At 45.7% G+C, this 22,769-nt stretch overlaps 1 protein-coding gene across 3 annotated transcripts in view; it reads right to left on the reverse strand.

Moving 5' to 3' along the window:
* The window catches only part of TRAPPC8 (trafficking protein particle complex subunit 8), a 1,010,076-nt gene that overhangs the window by 95,646 nt on the left and 891,661 nt on the right, over nucleotides 1-22,769 (reverse strand). For all 3 annotated transcript variants that reach the window (XM_069220084.1, XM_069220082.1, XM_069220083.1), the window contains one exon: nucleotides 15,305-15,406. In XM_069220084.1, coding sequence (XP_069076185.1) covers nucleotides 15,305-15,406 — 102 coding nt within the window. The remainder of the gene's footprint in view (nucleotides 1-15,304; nucleotides 15,407-22,769) is intronic.

Here is a 22,769-nt window from a genome sequence, read left to right on the forward strand (position 1 = left end):
ACCAACTGCCAGGGTTGTAATGAGGGCCTAAATACTCAAAAAAATAGCTATGAAGAAGAACTGCCTCATTAGGAAAAAGACTGGTGAAAAGACAACTGTAAGAAAAGGGATACAAAAACAGTAAGATTAAAATTATGTACGATACCCTGAAAATTATTTTCTGAGAACAGAAGTGGTCTAAAAAAAAAAAAAAAATGAAAACTCTGACATACAGAAAAAGGTATGTGAGCCTTAACATACCTTATTAAGGCAATATCAAGGACTCCACAGAGAAACCACTGATTAGGAGTCAGGAACCATAAAAAACATGGAAAGAAGAAAGCTATGTGAACATGAGCAATCAGTGTTAAAGGCGAACAGCAATACCAAAGATAAAGCTACTTGCTCCTTTAAAGGACTGAAAACCCATGTACAAACCATTCAGCTAGACTGTGGAAATGACCACAGAATTGCGATCATAAAGACAAGAAAAGTGGATAAGAAAGACTACCCACTGAGCTAGTGAATATACATCTATCCATTCCTAGATGTAGACCTTAATTGCAGGTTCCACACTGTTGGAACACAGAGCTGCATAATTGACCATGAAAAAGTATATCCCAATCAAACCTACATCAAAAGGCAAACATAACAGAGTACCTTGTGCAGAAAGAAACAACTGATGCCCCCAGTGAAGAGAACAAGACTAATCATTTGGAATATGAAATACTTTACCCCCAGGAAAATTAGCAAATATGCTAAAAACATAATCAAGATACATAAAATATACATCTACTGACACGGGGGGAAGAATTAAGGCCTATGTAGTACCAGGCATATATGTATATATGAAAATATTTGCCCACATACATACCCATATATAGAACATCCACAGATCTATGTATGTGTGTGTGTCTATATATATATCACTTAATTTGATAAGCGGTTTTACTTTTTTTTGTTTTAAACAAGAAAGGCCTTGGATAAAAATGGAAACAGAGGTCAATATAGGATCAAAGGATCTAATATAAAAGACTTCAAAGATGAAAACTAAAAAAAGCTGACTATATTCCTAGGATAAGAATCAGTCCAAATTTAATGAATACATCCAATAACAACACACCCCCAAGTGTGAACTCAACTACAACAATAGAGTCAAGTAAAATGAAAACAATTGGACCTTTATGAGGTGCCAATAATAAAGATTATCAAATATGACAGATATAATAGCCTCACAGATAAGAAGTACCCCTAAAACGGGGCAAAATCCTTCCAAAAGCAAGGAAGTATTTAATGTTTGGGCAACAAAAGTTAGAGAAACCCAAAAGAGTTCAATAACAAGAAGTCTACACAATAGACTAAGCAAAATTGACAGAGAGATACATCTTTAAGGAAAACGTATTCTTGACTGACCCAAGTCAGGGGAAAAAATAAGAATGCGCAAGGAATACGTGATAGACCCTATAAGAGCAAAACAAGGAAGATCTGTTAACCCTGAAGAGTGATTTCACACAAAAAAGATAAATGTACCAGTCAAAAAAGCTCAACAGCTAACCTATTCGACAGTACAAGGGGACATAGTAAACAATACTCTCAGTGGCATAGAAAACCCAAAGAGCTGGTAATATCCTCAGTTCCCAATTAGGGATACTAGTAAAATGATATAAATGCAAAAGTCAGAAAAACTAACTGCCTGCCATGGGAGAAATGGGACCCCACCCACCAACCACTCAAGGTGAAACCAGGTATAAATGCCCTTTAGCATACTAGCAAAGGATGTACATTTTCCATTTAAAGTATGATATATACCAGACAGGTAACAACTCTTAAGCACAAGCTTGTCTTCACAGTGACGCAAACAATATCACCTTATGTCAGGTGTGCTATAAATTATCACCTCTAATTGAGCAACATTGACAAAACCTGAAGCAGAAATCATTACTTTACATCAAGTAATAATGATAACGAAAGAAGCCTTAAACATCAGGCATGAAAATGTCCATATGGTGTCAGAGCACCACATTATTGCAATGACAAGCCAGGGAAATTCAGTGCCTGGCAAGAAAGAACACCCACTGGGTATTCCAATGAAGTGTAACGGGTTAGCTGAAAGCCTCACGGCCCTGCAGAAGCATGAATGAAGTGAGTAACACTGAAACACAAGTAACATCACAGTAGAGATTAAGAGTCGAAGGTTAGAAAGAGAGAAACAAAGAAAACTCATTGCTCCGTCCCTACTGTCTTGAAAACGTGTCAAGGCTGAGAAAGCCTGTGCACCAAACAAATGGGCACCATCAGATGGCATGCCCGGTAATTTAGAATGGATTGGCAGAGAGAACCTTGAGGTACGTAATCAGGCACAGCGGAGGAGTGCAACTGATGAAGCCATAGCTCGACCCACAGAGTCACTGGAATCCATGCTGCAGCAAATGATTAATTTAGCTGCATTCCGCACATCCTAAATTACAGGAGTGAGAGTACTCCTGACCTAATCTGGAAACAAGAGTAAACTATTTGCTAAAGAGTCCGATAGTGAATGAGAGAAACATCCAAGAACACAAGACATGTTCACAGAATGTAGAGCAGAACTTGTGGAGGAAAAAATATGCCTGTCACACACATCTACAGCCCTGGACCCGCTTTCAGGAGGAGCATGGGAAAGAGACTCTATACTAGGGAAAATTGAAGAGGCCTGTGCCACAAAACTGCGAGGAGTAGGATGTATGAGCAAACAAGGTGGATCACCCAGGGCAGGATGGTGCCTGTGGGATATATCCTGGTCAACAGGGGCCGCTGTAGCAGGCTTAGCATAAGCACCCAACAAGACATCATGCACTGCACACCTCCTTGGGTTCCAATAGGCGCTCCAGAGGAAGGTGGCTGACCAAAGATGACATGCTGGGAAGAATAATATGCAATTATCTAGTCTAGAGTCGCTGTCAGGAACCGTAGTCCTCAGCATCATGGTGCTCACCCAGGCACCAAGTACACATCAAATGGGGATCAATAACCAACATCTGCCATCCACAGGACACACAGGGTTTAAATCCCGAAGATATAACAATCAACTAGATCCGCGTTGCAAGAGCAGAAAAGAAGGAACTGACAGCGCATCAGCGAGTGGATTCTCTGGACTCCATTGACGTCACATCTGGCAGATTACGTAATTACGGAGTCACATAATGCCCTCTGCCGACACCCAGACGTACAAGGGGAAAACAGTTTCCGGATCCAGGTTAGCGCCTGGGGAAGATTCTAAGTTAAGGAATCTGCAGCTATATGTCTCTTTCAGATATTCTAGACAGGTTGACGCCTGAAAGGGAAACTATTCAACCGCTTGAAAGATGAGCACCTCAGGAAAGAACACCAAATTAAGGCACACTATGACTTAACAAACAGAGAGGGGGTGCAGAAGGCTGGATCTCTATGTAGGGTGCAAAACAAAGCACACTGCAGAGAGTCCGAGCAACCACATGTTGGTTTACAGAGGTAAAAACTAGACCACCGAATTCTCTAATTTTTATGGTAGCTTGGTCAAGCAGTTAGGCCAATCTTAGAGAAGTGCAAAGCATTTATTCTACTCACATTATCAATAAAGCAAGACACACACTCAAAGGAATAATTTGAGACCATTTTTACAAAACTACTTCAGATTTTTATAAATGTTTTAAGATCAAGATCATCAAAATCGGGTGAGTACTTTTTAAGTAATGATTTTTCAAAGTTTAGCAAAAATAGTCTTTGTGCGTAATTACGCACCATAGGAATTAATGGGAGAAAACTTTAAAAATATATATCTAACATCAGGGAATGAGTTTACCAATGTCTCCTTTTGGTTTTAGGTCGAGGTCGCCAAGAAGTCCTGTGTGCCAGCCGGAGGAGTTCAGGTGGTTCTTGGTTTGGGCAGGAAGAGCTGCTAAGAAGTTCTTCGAGCTGGTGCAGGACCACTGCCGGAGACCACTTAGAAAAGCAATGCACAGGTGGATTTGGAAGGCATGTTGGGTGGGTCCCCTTGGAATGTAGAGGTTGCAAGGTTCGCGGGACCCTTAGTGCCCGCTAGTTTCCGGTGCAGGACCCAGGGAGGCCAGGTGTAGAGCAGATAGATTGCCCAAAAGTTGTGCACAAAGGTGCCCTTCGAAGCAGGAGGGAGGTCACTTTGAGGGTTGCTTGCAGGGCAGCAGGCCACTTTGGTGGGTGGATCTGGTGGTTTGCAAGGTCCCTCGACTGGGGCTTCCCTCCTGGTCCTTCTGGAGTCCGGTGTGGACTTCTCTTTGTGAAGTCTAACGTCGAGTGACCTTTAGCCCGGGCTATTGCACAGTTCAGCCATTGGAGTGTGCAGTGCCACTAAACTTGGCACACTTGCAGGGTTTGTCCTTCAGGTCCATCGTGTCACATTTGGTCCGGCTGGGTTCTTTGGTCAACAGCCGGTCAGTGAACTGGACTTCAGTGGTCTTTGGCTCCTTGAGTGATGCCTTCACTCTGGAGGAGATCTTCGGTGGTGTTCAGAAGAGGGTGGCCCTCTGGGGATTTTTACAGTCCGTCCGATGTCCAAGCAGCCTCTCAGCAGCGATTGTCGACTTCTGGGTGCAGCAGGGTTTGGTGCCTTTTTCTTTGTACAGCAGGAATGCAGTTCTCAAGCCTTGGGTCTTCTTTGTTACTGGTCTTCTTGTGTCCTTGGAATCTAATCTGCAAGCCTAGGAGTGCCCACTAAATACTGCATTTAGTGGGCGTTTAGGGGAGTACTTAGTGACCAATGGATCATCTACTGTAGAGGTCACTTCCCTATCCCTGATAGGCTATTTTCCTACCATGCAAGATATAGGAAAATGAAATGGAGACGTCACCTCGCATGCAACACCTTAGGGGTGGTGTAAGTTGGGGGTAGCCACTCGTCCTGTCCTTTGTGCATTTTCCCACAGTTGCTTCTGCCAAAAGTGGGGTTTGCAACAGGGGGCCGCCATCTGCAGATAGCAGCAGGGCTGAGGGTTGAGTTTCAAGGGCGGTAAGCCCTTTGTAGCTCATAGGCCGGGCTTTGCATATTCCTGGAGGAGGAGGAGTAACACCTCTGCCCAGGAAGGGCTTTCTTCTCTGGACCTAGAGAGCACATGGTTTCACTCCAGGGTTCCAGGATCTTGTCTGGTAGTGGCAGGCTGGTTGTGACTGGTCAGCAGCCATGCCCGGGTAGTTAGCTTTTGCAGAGGGCTCCTTTAAGGTGGTGCAAGGGTACATTTTGCAATAAATCCAATACTGGTGCAGAGTGGCCATCGTGTAGCTGTGAAACTCGTACTGAACAGTGTCCAGCACATGCATGTAAAATGGCTGCTCTGATCACTTACTATGTCCCGGATTTACCAAGGACACTGTAGGGGCATATTGCTCATGCATCTATGCCCACTCATGCAGTATAGTGCATCCTGCTTAGGGGTGAAAGGCATGCCAGAGGGGCGACTTACCTATATGGCATGCAGTGTGTTGTGGACAGGTCACACAGGCTGTGTGCCCTGCCACTTTTTCATTTTAGGTTTGCACCAGGAAACTCAGCCTGCAATGGCAGTGCAGGGTGCACGTGGATGCATGGTCCCTGGGGTTGGCACAATATGTGCTGTTGCCCTCAGGGGTCTACCCTTACTACCATTTACTAGGGACATATAGTGGCACCTAAAGATTTTTCCAATTGTGACAATATTTTATCCATTTTAGGGGAAGAACACTGGCACTGGGGACCTGGTTATCATGTACCTAGTGCACTCCAGTCCAAGTTGCATTCAGAGACCAGGCAAAAAGTGTGTGTGGGGGTACTCCAACAAGGGACCAGTTTCCCACAGGGGGAAACAAACAGGTTAAGTCTTTACAAAGTGCAAAGAAATAGCAGACTTAAAAAGCAACATATGATATGGCAAACAAAGGCAGAGAAATAACAATTCAGTGTCTACAGGAAATGTTTGTCGGGCAAGATAGCATGAAGCACACACAGCAATCACTTCTTGAGAGGGTCAACCTCCTCCTCAAGCACATAGATAGAAAACAGGGCCAAATATCCACAACACACATTTTTGGTAGAGGGACAATGGACTAACAGAATAATGTCCATCACCTCTGGAGGAAGATCAAATGAAGATAGATTTCCCCACTCAATATCCACTGCATGAAGGTTCAGATGTCGAACCCACCCTCACACTGCTTGAGGAAATATGCCCTGAGTTGGTGAGGATGCCACAGGTCCAGGCAGAGCAGGTGTGAGAACAGCACCCTCCATGGCCAGTCCAAGAGATCACTCACAGTTGGTAAGATAGTATCAACGGAGATTGTTGGCCTGCACATTCAGTGAGCCCACCAGATGGCTCAAAGCCAGCTATACATAGTGAGCTTGAGCACAAAACCACAGATTAAGTGCCTCTACGACCAGGGGGCACAAGCCTATTTGTTAACATACCACACTGCGGTTGTGTTGTCCATCAGGACCTGTTCCTATAGTTAGATGGGTGGCAGGAACACAATGCAAGGTATATGACTCACACAAAACTGAAAAAGGTACATATAATAAAATTCTGCTCCTCAGCAAATCAGAGGGCTGGTATCTCCAATGTATCACAAAGACTGCACCAACCAAGGGCAGAGGCCCTTGGCCACCACGGTGGTCGTTACAAAATGCAGAGTGGCTTCTCACAAATGCAGTGATCCTTTTCCAGCAACCACTGCAAGTATCGAGCTGCTAATGGGAAATTCAAATTGGTATCCTTGATTAGTCCCCAGTACTGGGTCCAACAGAAATAGAGACACCACTGAAGGACACACATTTACCAATGAAAGTGAGAGACCAGCAGGATGCAGAAGCCCAGCAGACCCAACAAGCAGAGACTGGTCAGAGGTGGACGCAGAACTCCCTCAGAAAATGTCAGGATCATATAGCCAGAATGGTCCAAACTTGTTGGGGAGGCAATAATGCCTTCAGGAAGCCAATGTCAAGCATAGACCTCATGAAGCAGAGACTATGGGAGGGAAGAAGGTAGGAAGCTGATCAAATACCTTAGTCTGAAGGGCAGGGAGATGCTGGCCTCCAGGTGGTCCAACATTAGCTGCAGCAATCCCTCCTTCAGCACCCAGCCATCAAGACATGGAACAAAGAGATACCAGACCTCTGATGATGTGCTGTGACCAAAAACATAAACTTGGCAAAAATCTTAGATGCTGATGTCAAAGCAAATAGCAAGACAGCTAATTGATAATGGGTGAGGGCTGACATCACCAACACAGCAGTCCTTCACATGATATCTTAACTTGCAGTACTGCAGCTGAAACTGGCATGCAAGAGAAAACACTCCAAAGGATTGGATCATGTCCTCGCACTCTAATTCACTCCAGGACCTAGACTGCCTTCTTTCCAAAACTGCGAGCTCCATCATAGGGCATCAGATTTGCTTGCACATCCCTTGAAAACACTGTGGAGCTCACCCATACATGGTAGTGGATGGCAAAAGAGGGTTCCATAGATGTCACCAATGAACCCCTTAAGTCTAAGCGAGGGGCAGAGGGTTTGTTTAGCTGCTTTCAAGCCATCATGCACAACATCTGCAAAATGGTCAAAAGGGTGGTTGGGTAGATTTGGAATGGCCATTTGTGCCATCTCCCAAAAGGATTGGGAATACCATGTCAGAAGGAAAGGTACAGCTGTGGAGTGATTAAAAAAATCTCCCTGAAGAAAATACCCTTTTCCCCTATAGCCACAATCCTCTGGAACTCCACATAGAGACTTAGAGGAAAAGAAGTCAGAGTTCTGCTTGAAGGTTCACGAAGTCTGCACGGCGAACAAGTTACTTACCTTCGGTAACGCATTAACTGGCAAAGGCTCTACCTAGCTGCAGATTCCTTACCTTTGATTTTCCCAGGCATCAGGCTGGATGCGGAAACGTTTGCTGAGCCATATCCCTTATGCGCCGTCAGGTGGCTCCATTCGGCTGTGTGGTGTCATTGGGACCGAAAATGATGCTGCGGTCACCTATATAGGTGCCACCCAGGCATACGGGTGCAGTTACTTTAATCACAACTTTCCACGCCAGAAGCACATAGCCATGATAAGAACGGGTGCTTATGTGTGTCCAAACTAGGGCCCTAAAAAAGAGATCATCCTAACCTTAGTAAGCAAATCTGCAGAGTGGGGAAGCATGGGTGGGTGTATGTAATCTCCAGCTAGATAAGAGTCTACCAGATAATGCGTTACCAAGGGTAAGTTAACTTGTTCATCTGATAGAGACTTCTAGCTGCAGATTCCTTACCTTTGATTAAATACAAACCATATCCTCCATATGGTAGGCTGTGGACAATGTTTTTATCCTAAAAAGTCCTGAAGGAACAAACAGGCTGAAAGCCCGTCCCTGCGGACCTGATTGTCCAGGCAGTAGTATTTGTCAAACGTGTGCAGCGACGCCCACGTTGCTGTCCGAGAGATGTCCAGGACTGGGTCTCGAAGTGCTCACTCTGTGGTAGCAGCTTTCCCCCTTGTGGGCCTCAGTCCTCAGGAGGCTGCTTCTTAGCCAGGGCGTAGCAGATCTTAATACAGAGAACGCCCCAGCATGAAATGGTCCGCTCCTTTACTGCCCGAACCTTCATTGCTCCCACATACCCCACAAAGAGTTTGTCATCATCTGGAACTCTTCCGTGCGGTCAAAGTAGAAGACAACTATATTTTTAGGTCCATCCGTTGTACTCACTCCTCTTCCTTAGAGGGATGTGGGGGAGCAAATAAGGAAGTGGGCAAGGTGACAGTTTGACCCAGATGGAATGGGGTCACCACCTTAAGAAGGAAAGAGGAACGGGTGCATAGCACTATCTTGTCTGGAAATATTGTGAGATATGGCGGTTTGGATGATAAAGCCCGTATCTCACTGTACAAGGAGCACACATAAAGTCAGTAAGAACTAGGCTAAGATCCCACTAAGATATGATCAAGGGCGTTGGGGGAAACATATGTGCAAGCTGGTTGAAGCTGGCCTAGTGTGTGGTGTACACCTATGGTGTTGGCACCTGAAACCAGGTCCAGACAACCTCTATTAGTGAAGTGTAGGCAGTGTCTAGGAAGCCAAGGCTCTCTAGAGGTAGCTGTGGATGAAAAACCAAAACTTATTTAGGAGACATGCAAAGCTTATGCAGTACCACTACAGTCACACAGCAACGTGTTACACATGAAAGACCGGGGGTCCCTGAGCTGGTGCAAACCAGATTATGCAAGGAAGGTGCCAAATGTGCCCTTCAAACAAACCAGTGGCTTGGGGAGGCAACCCCTACCAAGCCTTGTAACACCTATTTCCATGGGAGAGGGTGTTGCCTCCCTCACCCACAGGAAATCCTTTGTTCTGCCTTCCCCTGCTTCAGCTTGTCAAGCAGCAGGCGGGCAGAACCGGTCTGATGGGTGACAGCAGCGTGGGCTGCCCATAAAACCCCAGAAGACTGGTAGGACCAACACTGAGGGTCCTCTAAGGGGCCTCCAGAGTGCATGGAATCATACAACCAATACGGCAACAGCATTGGGGTACGATTCCGACAAGTTTGATACCAAACATGTCCAGGTTTGGAGTTACCATTATGCAGTTGGACACAGTTGAACACAGGTGTCCAGAACACAGTTAAAATGGCTTACCCACACTTACAAAGTCCAGGGCAAAGAAGCTGAAGTTCATAGTGGCACCTCATGAAGAGGTGCCCTCACACACAGGGACCTGAACCCTGCCCTCTGGGCTAGGAGGGCCTACCATAGGTGTGACTTACGGTGACCTGGTGCAGTGAAATGTTGTGAAAGGGTGCATGCACCTTTTCACACAGGCTGCAATGGCAGGACTGCAGACACATTTTGCATGGGATCCCATGGGTGGCATAATACATGCTACAGCCCATGGGGATCCCCTGGTGCCCCAAAGCCCTGTGTACCTAGGTACCATACACTAGGGACTTATAAGGGGGCTCCAGTATGCCAATTGTAGAGTGCACAAAAGTCCTAGGCAACCAAATTTAGAGGGAGAGAGCACAGACACTGGGGTCCTGGTTAGCAGGATCCCAGTGAAAACAGTCTAAGCATACTAATAGCAGGCAAAAAGTGGGGGTAACCATGCCAAAAATAGACTTCTTTCCTACAAAGCCCTTTAAGAAACCTATTTACAATAGAGGACTTAAACTGAGAGGGTTGATCAGGCAGCTGGAGAAAGGCGGACAGAGCAGAAAGATAGCCCTTCAGAGCGCCCAGACTGGAACCCTGTTGGCAAGAAAGAATAAAAAGAATGTCAGATACAGAAGCAGAGAGAGGATCTATAGTCTTCTCTGTACAATATCTTAGAAGTCTTTGCCAACAAAAGGCATATGCTCTCTTTTGTGGAGGAACACCCAGCTGCCAAGATAACATTGTAGACTTTGGGAGGAAGGTCGAAAGCTGTCCACTGTTGCCGCTCAATATCCACCCATGAAGGCGCAGAGTTGACAGGCTTGGGTGGAGAACCCTCCCTGCTGCTGCGACAGGAGATCCTCCAGAAGCCTGATTGGAGGATCGATGCTCATTTTCAGAAGCTCGGGATAACAGACTCTCCGTGGCCAGTCCGCAGCCACAAGAATTACTTGTGCCCGGTCGTTCTTGATCTTTTTGAGAACTCTGGGCAGGAGTTGTATGGGCAGAAAGGCGCACAGGAGACCTGAGCTCCTCTTGCAATGAAAACCATAGCTGAGTGATTGCCTCCTTGAAAACTCCAATAAGCAATACTATTGAAATTGCATGTTCTCTTTGAAGGCGAATAGATTAAACCAAGTCTCTACCCACTGCTGAAAGAGACCTTGCACCACTTCTGAATGGAGACGCCACTCATGATCCGCTAGGTATTGATGGCTGAGCTCGTCTGCCCTTGCGTTCAGAGAACCTGCCAGGTGTTAAATCACCAGGGCAATTCCCTGCTGTTCTAGCAATGTCCAGAGACGCAGGGCCTCTTGACAAAGGGTCCATGAGCCAACCCTGTCCTGCGTGTTGGTAGTGGTGTTGTCTGTGAACACCTGCACTAACTTCCTCTTGACAGGGGGAAGAAGTGCTTTCAATGCTAGTTGGATTACCCGGAACCCCACTTGTTTTTGTGAAGTCTGGATTCCAACTAAGAACAGAGTCGTCTGATCTTTACCTCTCCCAGATGGCCGTCTGATCCCAGAAGTAACACATCTGTCACTACTGTAAGGTCTGGTTGGGGAAGGGAGAAGAGTCTGCCTCTGACCCAATCGCAGTTCGTAATCCACCACTGCAGGTCTTTTGCAGTTGGATCCGAGATCAGGACCATGTTGGAGAGATTTCCCTGATGCTGCGCCCACTGGAACCTCAGGTCTTACTGCAGACCCTACATATGCCATTTAGCATGTTTTATCAGTAGGATGCAGGAGGCCTTGAGGCCCTGAGTTAGTCTCAATGAAAACCAGGATAGAGACCAAAACATCGGTATCACAGCCTGAATATCCTGGACTCGCTGTTCAGGAGGATAAACCCGAAACTGCAATGTGTCCAGAACAGCGCCTATGAAAGGGAGCGTCTAAGAGGGAGTCAGGAGTGACTTTGGGATGTTTGTAGTGAACCCCAGCGAAAGCAGAAGGTTTGCCTTAGTCTGGAGATGGGAGATGACAGCCTGGGGCGAGCTTGCCTTCAACAGCCAGTCATCAAGGTAAAGGAAGACTGAAACTCCTAACCTGCACAGATGAGCTGCCACCACGACCATCACCTTGGTGAACACCCGAGGGGACGTAAGGCCAAATGGCAGCACTGTGAGCTGAAAGTGTTCGTGGCCTACCTTAAACCGCAAGTTACGCTTGTGGGCCAGTACAGTCTACTGCTACAAACCAGTCTTGCAGGTCTAGAGCAGACAAGACCTGAGCCAACATGAGCATCTTGAACTTCTTCTTACTGAGGAAGAGATTTACAGTCCATAGGTATAGAATAGGGTGAAGACCCTTGTTCTTTTTTGGATATCAGAAAGTAGCAGGAATAACAACCACTGCCTATTCCTGAAATCGGGACCCTTTCTAAGGCTGTTTGTATCTGTAACAGAAGTGACAAATGATTCTTTGCCAGCCATTCAAATGTTGGCGGTATGGGGAGAGAAAAAATTGGAAAGGCAGGGCATAGTCCTTCCTGATGATGATCTGCAGTACTCATGCATCCGATGTTATGGACTGCCAGCAGCGGAGAAGATGCTGTAATCTCCCTCCAACTGAGCCAGCATGGTCTGCAGATCCAAACTAGGAGGGCTTGGAGGCTCCAGCTACCAGGGTCTGGATAGCGTACCACTTCTGGCCTGCAGACCCTTCTGGTCTGAAAGTACCATGCCCACATCACTGCATAGACTAGGAAGGCTGAGTGGGACCGTGGTTTGGCATAGGGCTGGCATGGTAATGCACTCCTTCCATAGCCACGAAAGGGGTGGAGGGTAGACGGTGGATGAGGGGTCACAGAGGCCCAAGGACTTGGCTGAAGTCCTATATTCCTTCAAGTGCTCCAGCACAGAGTCTGCCTTCTGGCAAAACAAGCGAGTGCCATCAAAGGGCATGTCCATCAGGTTTGCCTGGACATCCCCCCAAAAAAAACAGATGTCCTCAGCAAGGCGTGGTGCCTTAAGGCCACTGTCGATGCAACCACTCTGCCTAGCGAGTCAGTCATATTTAACACCGAATGATGAACTTAGCTGCATCTCTCCTGTCTTTTACTGCTTGGGAGAGTAGGGCCTGGTCGTCCTCCGGGACCTGAGGCAGCACTTGGGCAACCGTATCCCAAATGGTATGTGAGAAACCGCCCATTAAGAACGAGGTGTTTACCGACTTCAGTGCCAGGCCGGTGGAAGAAAAGAACGTCTTTCCAAGATGGTCCAGCCTCTTGGATTCCCTGACCGTGGAAGCCGAAGGGAATGCGCCATGGGAAGTAGAGGCTTGCACTACCAACCTCTCAGGGGTGGGGGTGTTGGCTGAGGAAGCTAGGGTCGCCCGTGCAGGGCCATGGCAGTGGGCGTTGATCCTATTAACAGGAGCCCCTGTGCTAGGCTCAGACCAAGTTTCCAGCAAGACGTATTCAAGTGCTTCATTAAAAGGCAGAAGTGGTTCAGATGAAGAAGCCCCAGACTGAAGCACTTCCATCAAGTTACTCATCTTGAAAGTCATGAGGGCAGTTCGAGGTCAAGGACCTCTGCTGCCCAACGCACCACCATTGCATAGGAAGGCCCTTCCTCCATAGCCACAGTGGGGTGAGAGAGAGCAAGACAGTATCTGGAAAGGTGTCCAGAGCACTGGCTTCTCATAGCTCCTCATATTGCTGTTCTAAAAGGTTTAGTGACCCCACCACTCTTCTCCCATGTAAAAGAAGGCTCAGACAAAGATCAAGCACCTGTTGGCTCCATTTGGCCCTGGAATCGGCACTATTCCAGCTACGTATCATTGGGAATCAGAATGGGGTTGGTGCCACCGGTGTCGGTTCGGATCAAGAATCAGATCTAGAAGACCCCACTGGAGCTCAAGCTGTTGGTGTGGAACTGGTTGGGGTCTCCTCCGACCCTGTGGGGCCCAAAGGCACGCCAGTGGGGTCGGCCAGCTCAAATGCACGGTGCATGGCTTCGTAAAACTATAATCTGAGCTGGTGTTGATCTGGCTCCCGGAAACAGGGGAAGGAGTAGAGTCTAACTGAGCAAGGGCAACACAGAACCGTACCAGGGACGCCGATGTAACCTACTTGTCTCGTTGGCTGAGGTGAAGTCGAAGTCCTCTTGGACAACAACTTCTTCTTGTGCCTCTTCCAGAGTGTCCTGAGGACCTTGAATGAAACAAAGAGGACTTGAGGCTCCTGGAGCGTGTCCGGGACCTCCTAGGAGTCAGGCATACTGGTGCTGCTGACTGCCGGATCACAAGCAGCTTTACGGATCACTCTCTCAAAGCCTTCTTCACCACAGCCCGGCAGTCCGAGCACAACTTGGAGTCATGGTCACGCTCCAGGCACCAGAGGCAAATGAGATTGGGGTCCGTAAACGACAAGGCGCGGTGCCAGGCGCCACAATGTTGAACCCAGCCTTTTTCAATGGCATTCTTGACACACGAAGAAAAACTCGACAAAATGTTTAAAAAAAAAGACCTGTTGAAAAGCAACAGAGGGGTAGCTCTCTGCGGACCTGTGCTAACTGGCGCGGAAAGAAAAGAACTGAAGGCCTCACACCTGGGTGATGCCTATATATAAGTGACTGTGACGTCACTTTCAGCACCAATGATGCCACACAGAGCCTGGGAAAATCAAAGGTAAGGAATCTGCAGCTAGAAGGCTCTATCAGATAATTCTCTCTGAGGAAGGAGGAGCAGTTACGAACTTTGGGTCCTCATGAGCTGCGTGACGGCAGTCGGCGACCTGGCTGTTTACAGCTGAAGCTGGCTGTTCCATGCATCTAAAATGGGGTTCATAAAGACCTCATGAAAAGGAAGCAACAGCCTGACTTCTGAAGAACCAGGTTGCCAAATATCTGTGAGGAGGATGGCCTGGTTCTCAAGGCCTTCCCTAGCCTTTTGTAAGAGCAAGCTAATGCTGTATTATTAGTACTTACCTGTCAAAGCGGATCTGCTTGATGATGGCTGCCTTTCAACTCCAAAATTCAAAGGTTTTAGCTAAGCTCCTAAATCTGCATAGAAAAACCACCCAGCTCCCAAGAACAAGCTACATACCTACTGAAACATTCATTCTGATTGATCCAGTAGCACCTGTAGAACATGTAAGGACTTTCCTACATTCTCAGATAATTTTCTGTATTACACTTAGTTTTATATCGGATCCATCTATTACATTCCTTAACTCCATGTGGACAGATCTGATGTCACCAATGGTCGAGCACCCCTTACACACAATATACGTCACTTCTGGTGTGGTCATCACTGATGGTCTACTGCAATGGAAACTTTTCTAATTCTAGACCAGGATTCACATAGTAAGTCTGCTGGAGTGAATATCTATTACAAGCTTGATTATACACATTAAGAGGCTACAGGAGAAACAACTGAAATCTAGTTGCATAATCCTATTACTGACTTGATATTACAAACAAAATATTGCAATTGATTAACGGGCCTTAAAGCTACTGAAGAACATTTTAAATGACTTTAAAATAGTGACTTAAATTACAAATACCTTTTTCTCCATTAAAAGTGTAAAAAAAAAAAGTTACATTGGAATCAACTGCATAATGGACACGTAAAGGCATTGAAAATTTCATATCGATCCATGCTGATCTACGAATTCCATAACACTGGACAATGTTACTGAGTGAAAAGAAGAAATTTATGTTCACATTACCTGCTTTGGAGGAAAAGACAATGCTTCTCTTCCGACACATTCAAGGGTAACATGATGCTGGCCTTCTAAAATAACCTGCTTGTTGTCTTCAACCACATATGCCTAAAATACAGAAGTTATTTAACTTAAAATTACTTCAAGCTGCTACTTAAGTGTTTACATTATGAAATGTATTTTGATTAAGTCATATTTACCAAGAATGGTGCAGGCTTATGTCACTAGAATGCAGTCACTACAACAGAAGCGCACACAAATACATATGTACACACACACACACACACACACACACACACACACACATTGTGGGAAAACTGGGCTGATTGCAGAAGCCCCCTAACTTTTTGCCCTTATTTGTAAAGGCAGGCCTGCCTTGCTGGCTGCTTTTAAATTAAAGTTAACTCCAAATTAGGAATTAAAAGTACTTCCAAAGTCCTAAGCTACCTTATTGTTACATATGTCACCCCTAATGTATGCTCCTAAGTGCCCCCAGGATTGCGTGCAGTGTAACTATAAGCAGGGACTTTATAAAAGATGTTTTTAAGCATTGGTGAGGGAAAAATAGCTAACTTCGTTTTTGCCAATTGTAGTGAATGAACTCCATAGGCTAACATGGAGAGACTTTATTTTAAAATAAAGTCTTATTTTCCATAGGAAGGCGCTAAATATGGCATGTTTAGTATTTAATTAAAGGCTATAATAAATCCAACAACTTGCCACTCTTGAATTTAACATAACTTGTACCTAGAAAGGGTTTTAGAGCTCTTGCTAAAAGTTACCAACTTCAGCCCTGTAGTGCCCTTCTCTGACTGGTCAGCCTCTGGCAGCCTGAGCCAGTCTGCCTTGATGAGGTGTTAAGTGGCCTGGGCTGAAATAAAAGGATGCATCGGATGGGAGGAGATCTGCCTCAGCAGAAGGTAGCACAGGATGGAGGAGAGCAGCCAAACTGGTCTTCAAAGGAAGGAAGGACATTTGGGACAGCAATTGTACCTCCCTCATTTCCTGCAAACCCAGACAACCAGGTATCCGATGATTAGATTAAGAAAGGGGTGTATTAAGGGACACTTAGCCACACCAGTGGGTGAGCTCAGACAGATATAAACTTCAAGATTGAATTTCTGCCATCTTGGATTATGGAGGTATGTTGCTCCCTGGGCTTGATTTTTGCTACACTTCCCAGGAAGTGGTCACTCAAGAGGGTAGTGGCCTGCACGTGATTGGACAGAGCCCCTCCTGCTTTCCACCCCAGGAGCAAGGATAAAATTGGCAGAGCTGCACCCCCCACCTCAGATCCCTACTGGAACAAATCAGGAGGAAGGACTGCCCTGTTGGACCCCTGGCCTGCACCTGGACACTGCACACAGAAGAACTGCACCAGCTGCACACATGGACTTCACCAGGAAAAGGACTCTGCCTGTCTTCTACTGCTTCAAGAAGGGAGTCCCTGTATGCTACAGGTAGAAAATAGCTGACCAAGTTCACTCCATCAAGCCCTGAAACAACTGACGAGTGATCATTTTTGGATTTGAACCAAGTGCATTCTGGGAGCTGGAGTCCTAACCCCCAAGGAGCAGCTCAGAGCGCCTGGTACCTTGGGGTGAGTTGTGGACATCTGAAGAACCTTATAATAACTTCAGGAAGAAAATCCAGAAGTTTGGAGAAGTTTGGAGCAACTCTGAAAAAAGCTTCATAAATGGACTGACCAGACCTGACTTGCCGGTTCGTCCTGCTGACAAGCTGCAGAGCCCCAGACTTCCAGGATTTCATCAGGGGCTTGTGGAAAGGCAATACAACGATGTCGCATTAAAATCGGCTTGCTGTGGAGGGTCGTCTGTCATCGGCGAGAAAAGGCTTCAAAAAAGGTTTTGAGTCTGAACGTAAAATGTTGACCGAGGCTTCCCGCCCAATGGATCCAAGGAGGGCTCCAGGGAGGTCAGCTTCAATTTTTGAACATGGTCCAGGATGAAGATTTCCGCCCTGAAAAATTGTGTAAGTCCAAACAAAGAATCCTTGACTGAGGTTTCCTGTGATGAGTTTCCGAAGAGGGCTCCATGGAGGTCGGCTTCAACAGGTGACTTTTTCCCGGTCCAGAAAATCTTCAAGAAAAAGATTAAGTCAGAAGGTAAAACTTTAACCAAGGCCTCCTGCTCACTGTAGCCGAGAAGGGCTCCATCACTGTCGGCCTCAAATTTGGACTTTGCCTCAGTCAAATGCAACAAGATGTCCCAAGTGGCGCTTTTGTTTTCTATGCGCTAGTAAAAAATTTAGGGGGTCATTACGACCCGTACCGGCAACAGGCTGGCGGTACGGAGACCCGTATTTCGACTGCGGCGGTAGCGCCGCGGTCGCACCGCCGGTTTCCCGCCGTTTTAGCCCCGGCGGTGATAATCCGCCAGGGCAGCGCTGCCCTGGGGATTATGACTTCCCTACCGCCAGCCTGTTTCTGGCGGTTTGCACCGCCAGGAAGAGGCTGGCGGTAAGGGGAGAGCAGGGGCCCCCTAACAGGGCCCTGTGCCGCTTTTCACTCTCTGCGTAGCAGACAGTGAAAGGCGCAACGGGTGCAACTGCACCCGTCGCATGGCCGCAACACCGCCGGCTCCATTAGGAGCCGGCTCCTATGTTGCGGCTGCATCCCTGCTGGGCCGGCGGGCGTAAACTAGGTTTGCGTCCGCCGGCCCAGCGGGGATGTTGTAATGGGCACTGCGGGAGTGCAGCCGTATTGGCGGCCGCATGGCGGTTACAGCTTGGCGGGTGGCGGTAGCCGCCCGCCAATGTTGTAATGACCCCCTTCATCTTTTAAAATTCATATCTCCAGTGGGTTTTTGTCATTTTGTAATAATAAAAATATAATCTATTTTTTATAAATTGGTGTTGGATTTTGATTGTGTTTTGGGTTTTAGTTATTTACTGTTTTGTGATCATTAAATGCTTTGCACACCTGTCTCCTAAGTTAAGGTTAACTACTAGTTTCCGGGCTACCAAGGGTTGAGCTGGGATCAATTTATTGAGACCCTGACTGGACATAGTGGAGGTTTGTGGCCTATTGCTAAGTGTAGGTACCTACCTGCGCCACCGAACATATATATATATATATATATATATATATATATATATATATATATAAAATGTCACTTACCCAGTGTACATCTGTTCGTGGCATGAGACGCTGCAGATTCACATGCTGTGCATTATCCTGCCATCTAGTGTTGGGCTCGGAGTGTTACAAGTTGAATCTGCAGCGTCTCATGCCACAAACAGATGTACACTGGGTAAGTGACATTTTCCGTTCAATGGCATGTGTAGCTGCAGATACACATGCTTGTGCATAGACTAGTAAGCAGTTATCTCCCCATAAGCGGTGGTTTAGCCTGTAGGAGTTGAAGTTGTTTGAAATAATGTTCTTAATACTGCTTGTCCTACTGTGGCTTGTTGTGTTGTTAACACATCCACGCAGTAATGTTTAGTGAATGTATGAGGGGTAGACCATGTGGCTGCCTTACAGATTTCTGTCATTGGTATATTTCCTAGAAAGGCCATGGTGGCACCTTTGTTTCTAGTGGAGTGTGCCTTTGGTGTAATAGGCAGTTCTCTCTTTGCTTTCATATAACAGGTTTGAATACACTTAACTATCCATCTGGAAATGCCTTGTTTGGATATTGGATTCCCTGCATGAGGTTTTTGGACAGCTACAAACAATTGTTTTGCGAATTTGTTTGGTTCTCTCAATGTAATACATTAGTGCTCTTTTTATGTCTAATGTATGTAATGCTCTTTCAGCTACAGAGTCTGGTTCTGGAAAGAACACTGGGAGTTCCACTGTTTGATTTAAGTGGAACGGTGATATGACTTGGCAAAAATTTGGGATTTGTACGTAGAACCACTTTATGTTTGTGTATTTGTATAAAGGGTTCTTGTATGGTAAAGGCATGTATTTCACTTACTCTTCTGAGAGATGTGATAGCTATTAGGAAGGCTACTTTCCAGGTTAAGTATTGTATCTCACAAGAGTGCATGGGTTCAAATGGTGGACCCATGAGTCGTGTTAATACAATATTGAGGTTCTGCGAAGGAACTGGTGGTGTTCTTGGTGGAATAATCCTTTTTAGACCCTCCATAAATGCTTTTATGACTGGGATTCTGAATAGTGAAGTTGAATGTGTAATTTACAGATAGGCCGAAATTGCTGTGAAATGTATTTTAATGGATGAAAAAGCTAACTTAGACTTTTGTAAGTGTAGTAAGTAGCTTACAATGTTTTTTGCGGATGCGTGTAATGGTTGGATTTGATTATTATGACAGTAATAAACAAATCTTTTCCATTTATTTGCGTAGCAATGTCTTGTAGTAGGTTTTCTAGCCTGTTTGATGACCTCCATGGCTGCTTTGCATATATCTGCCATTGTTATATTTCCTAACAATGTCATTGAAGCTCCTTTCTTTCTAGTAGAATGTGCTTTAGGAGTTACTAATAGCTGTCTTTTAGCTTTAAGATAGCAAGTTTAAATACACTTTACTATACATCTGGCTAATCCCCGTTTTGAAATAGGATTACCCTTATGAGGTTGTTGACAAGCCACAAAAAGATGTTTAGATTTCCTGAAATCTTTTGTTTTATCTACATAATACACAAGTGCTTTTTGACATCAAGAGTGTGAAGAGCTCAGCAACTGAATCTGGCTGTGGAAAGAAGACTGGTAATTCCACTGACTGACTGATGTGAAATGGTGAAACTACTTTAGGTAGGAATTTTGGGTTTGTCCTAAATTGTCAACCTCAGGGCAGTGCGCGCTCTACAGGCGACTAAAATGCAAAAACCCAGCCTTTATGCAAGAGCATAATTCATGCATTGTGTTTATATGCAGTACGTTAACCTTTTGCTTTGCAGACTTTAACCTTGAAAAACACTATTCATGATGTTTGCAATAACTGTTCTTATGCAAGGTACTGCTGCAGACTTACTGAGTGTGCTAGGGTGTGGTCCCTTTCTAGGAACTTCCAAAAGCTTTCTCTGCAGCATGACTGGGTGTGGTTGTGGGCTGGACCAGACTCTATATAAGGGAGCCAGCCCAGCTCCATGTGCTCACTATTCAGAGGTCCCGGTGCAGAGCAGCAGCATTTTCCTGAGCTCCTGTTCCAGAGGCCTACCTTGACGTTCCAGGCCTGCCCCGCATTCTTTTGGTGATCCTTGAGCAGGGTGGTAAGACGGAGGTTGGGCTGGGCCCCAGACCCCATTCTAAGAGACTCTTGAGTTTTGGGGCCTACTAGTGAAACTTTCAGAGTACGCGAAGCATTGCTCTGATGCAGCTCGTGGTGTTCAGATCGGCAAAGGCTTGCGCGATCATTTCATGGCATTGGCATTTTCTTGTTTGAATCAGCAGTGTGCGCGATTCATTCTCGCATTTAAACCTTGATGTTCAGATCGTTTACAGAGTGTGTGATCATTTCATGGCATTTGCATATTCTTGTTGTAATCAGAAGTGTGCTGATTCTTTCCCGCATTTAAACTTTGATGTTCAGATCGCTTACAGAGTGCGCAATCATTTCATGGCATCTGCATATACTTGTTGGAATCGGCAGTGTGCGCGATTCATTTCCCGCATTTAAATCTAGTGTGCACGATCATTTTATGGCAATTCAAACTTTGATGTGTAGTGTTTCCTAAAGTACACACAATTATTCCAGGGCCTTTGAATTTTCTGCAAAGGTGCAAAATTCAAGATGTTACATTCTTTGTGCATATTAAGTCCTTAGTACAATTCATATTGTTTTCCAGGGAATGTTTCAGATTACCTTTTGTCCTCATGTAAAGATGCAATGTTTGTTCTGAAACATTATTCTAGAAGGTTCTTATATTCCTAGTCAGTATGTCACATTTCATGAAAAGTTCATATGAAACATTGTATTAATCATTCTTGATTCCTTTCCAGGTGCCCAGACTTCTTGAGGTCTAGTTATAGTCCTTTCTTAAGTTATCCATGGTTCCAGCATGACAACGCTTAGAATCATAGTCTAGTGAAAATCAATGTGATAATATCCTACTATTGTGTTGTTTAACCTTTTGCTTCCTACAGGTCTCCTTCCCAGCTGTTCCCTTCCTAATCCCCTTTCCCCCCGCTTGGACTCTCTCAGGCTCTGTGATATTTCTATCAGAGTTTTGGAGCTGTCTAGTGGTGGACATGTTGGGAACGTACGCAGGCCCCCGAGGATCTGGTCTCCATGACATAAGTACTATTTTATTTTTGTGAATCTAGAAGAAGGGTTCCTCTAGGGTGAATGCCTGAATTTCACTAACTCTCTTTAAGGAAGTAATTGCTACTAGGATAGCAACCTTCCATGAGAGAAATTGAAGAGTGTAAGAATGCATGTGTTCAAATGGTGGACCCATAAGCCTTGTGAGCACGATGTTAAGATTCCAGGCAGGAGCTGGTGGAGCTCTAGGTGTAATCATTCTTTTAAGGCCTTCCATAAAAGCTTTTGTGACAGGAATCCTAAACAGAGACATATGCTGTCTGTTTTGTAAGCAAGCAGCCATTGCTGTTAAATGAATTCTAATATAGGAGTATGCAAGATTTGCTTTTTGTAAATGAAGCAAATAACAGACAATATCCTGTACTGACGCTTTGGAAGTACTGTTGAATCACTTGTGGGTGAATCTCCTATTTGTGTATGTGTTGCTGCGTCCTGCTTAAGAGGTTTGCTAGTTGGTTCTGTATCCCTGGGATATACTCTGCTAGTAGTGGAATGTGATTGTGAATTGACCATTTCCAAATTGTCTGTGCTAGTGTCCCACCCCCACTGTTTTTGCAGATAATACATTGGGATAATTATGTCTGTCTTTATCAACAGTGTTTTGTGTGTGATCTGTGGCTGGAAAGCTTTGAGTGCTAGGAACACTGTTAGCAATACCAAATGGTTTAGTTCCACTCCCCTTTTATGGTAAGGTTGCTGAGATGGGCTCCCCAACCTATCATTGATGCACCGGTTGTGATTATGGTCTGTAAATGTAAATTTTGCACTTGTATAGCGCACTACTCACCCGTTAGGGTCTCAAGGCGCTGTACTCATACCGCTATGGAACCCCTCCTGGCTTTCCCCTGTGAGGTGCCCACTCCTGGGCACCCCCAGGGTGAAGCCAGGCATCCAAGCGCTGTTGGGGCCGTTGTGGAGATTAAGCAAGCTATTGCCCAGAGTTGCAGAGTGGGACCCATTAATTAGATTAGGCACCGATGCGAGAATTATCTGGTCCAAGGGAATTGAGCCCAAGACCTGCCGAAGCGGGACTTGAACCCTGGTCTTGAGCCAGATCTCTGCCTCAGGGTCTGCCGCTAAAACCATTGTGCCACACTTCTCCACAAGTCTGGGGCATAGGGTCATGAAATGGCCACCCTTTTGATAAGTTGGTGTGATTCCACCATAACAGAGAGTTTTAAGTTTGGCGGGCCAACAACACTAGATCGTAAAGTTGACC

The sequence above is a fragment of the Pleurodeles waltl genome, chromosome 2_2 (assembly GCF_031143425.1).
Source record: "Pleurodeles waltl isolate 20211129_DDA chromosome 2_2, aPleWal1.hap1.20221129, whole genome shotgun sequence".
In the NCBI taxonomy this organism is placed as follows: domain Eukaryota; kingdom Metazoa; phylum Chordata; class Amphibia; order Caudata; family Salamandridae; genus Pleurodeles; species Pleurodeles waltl.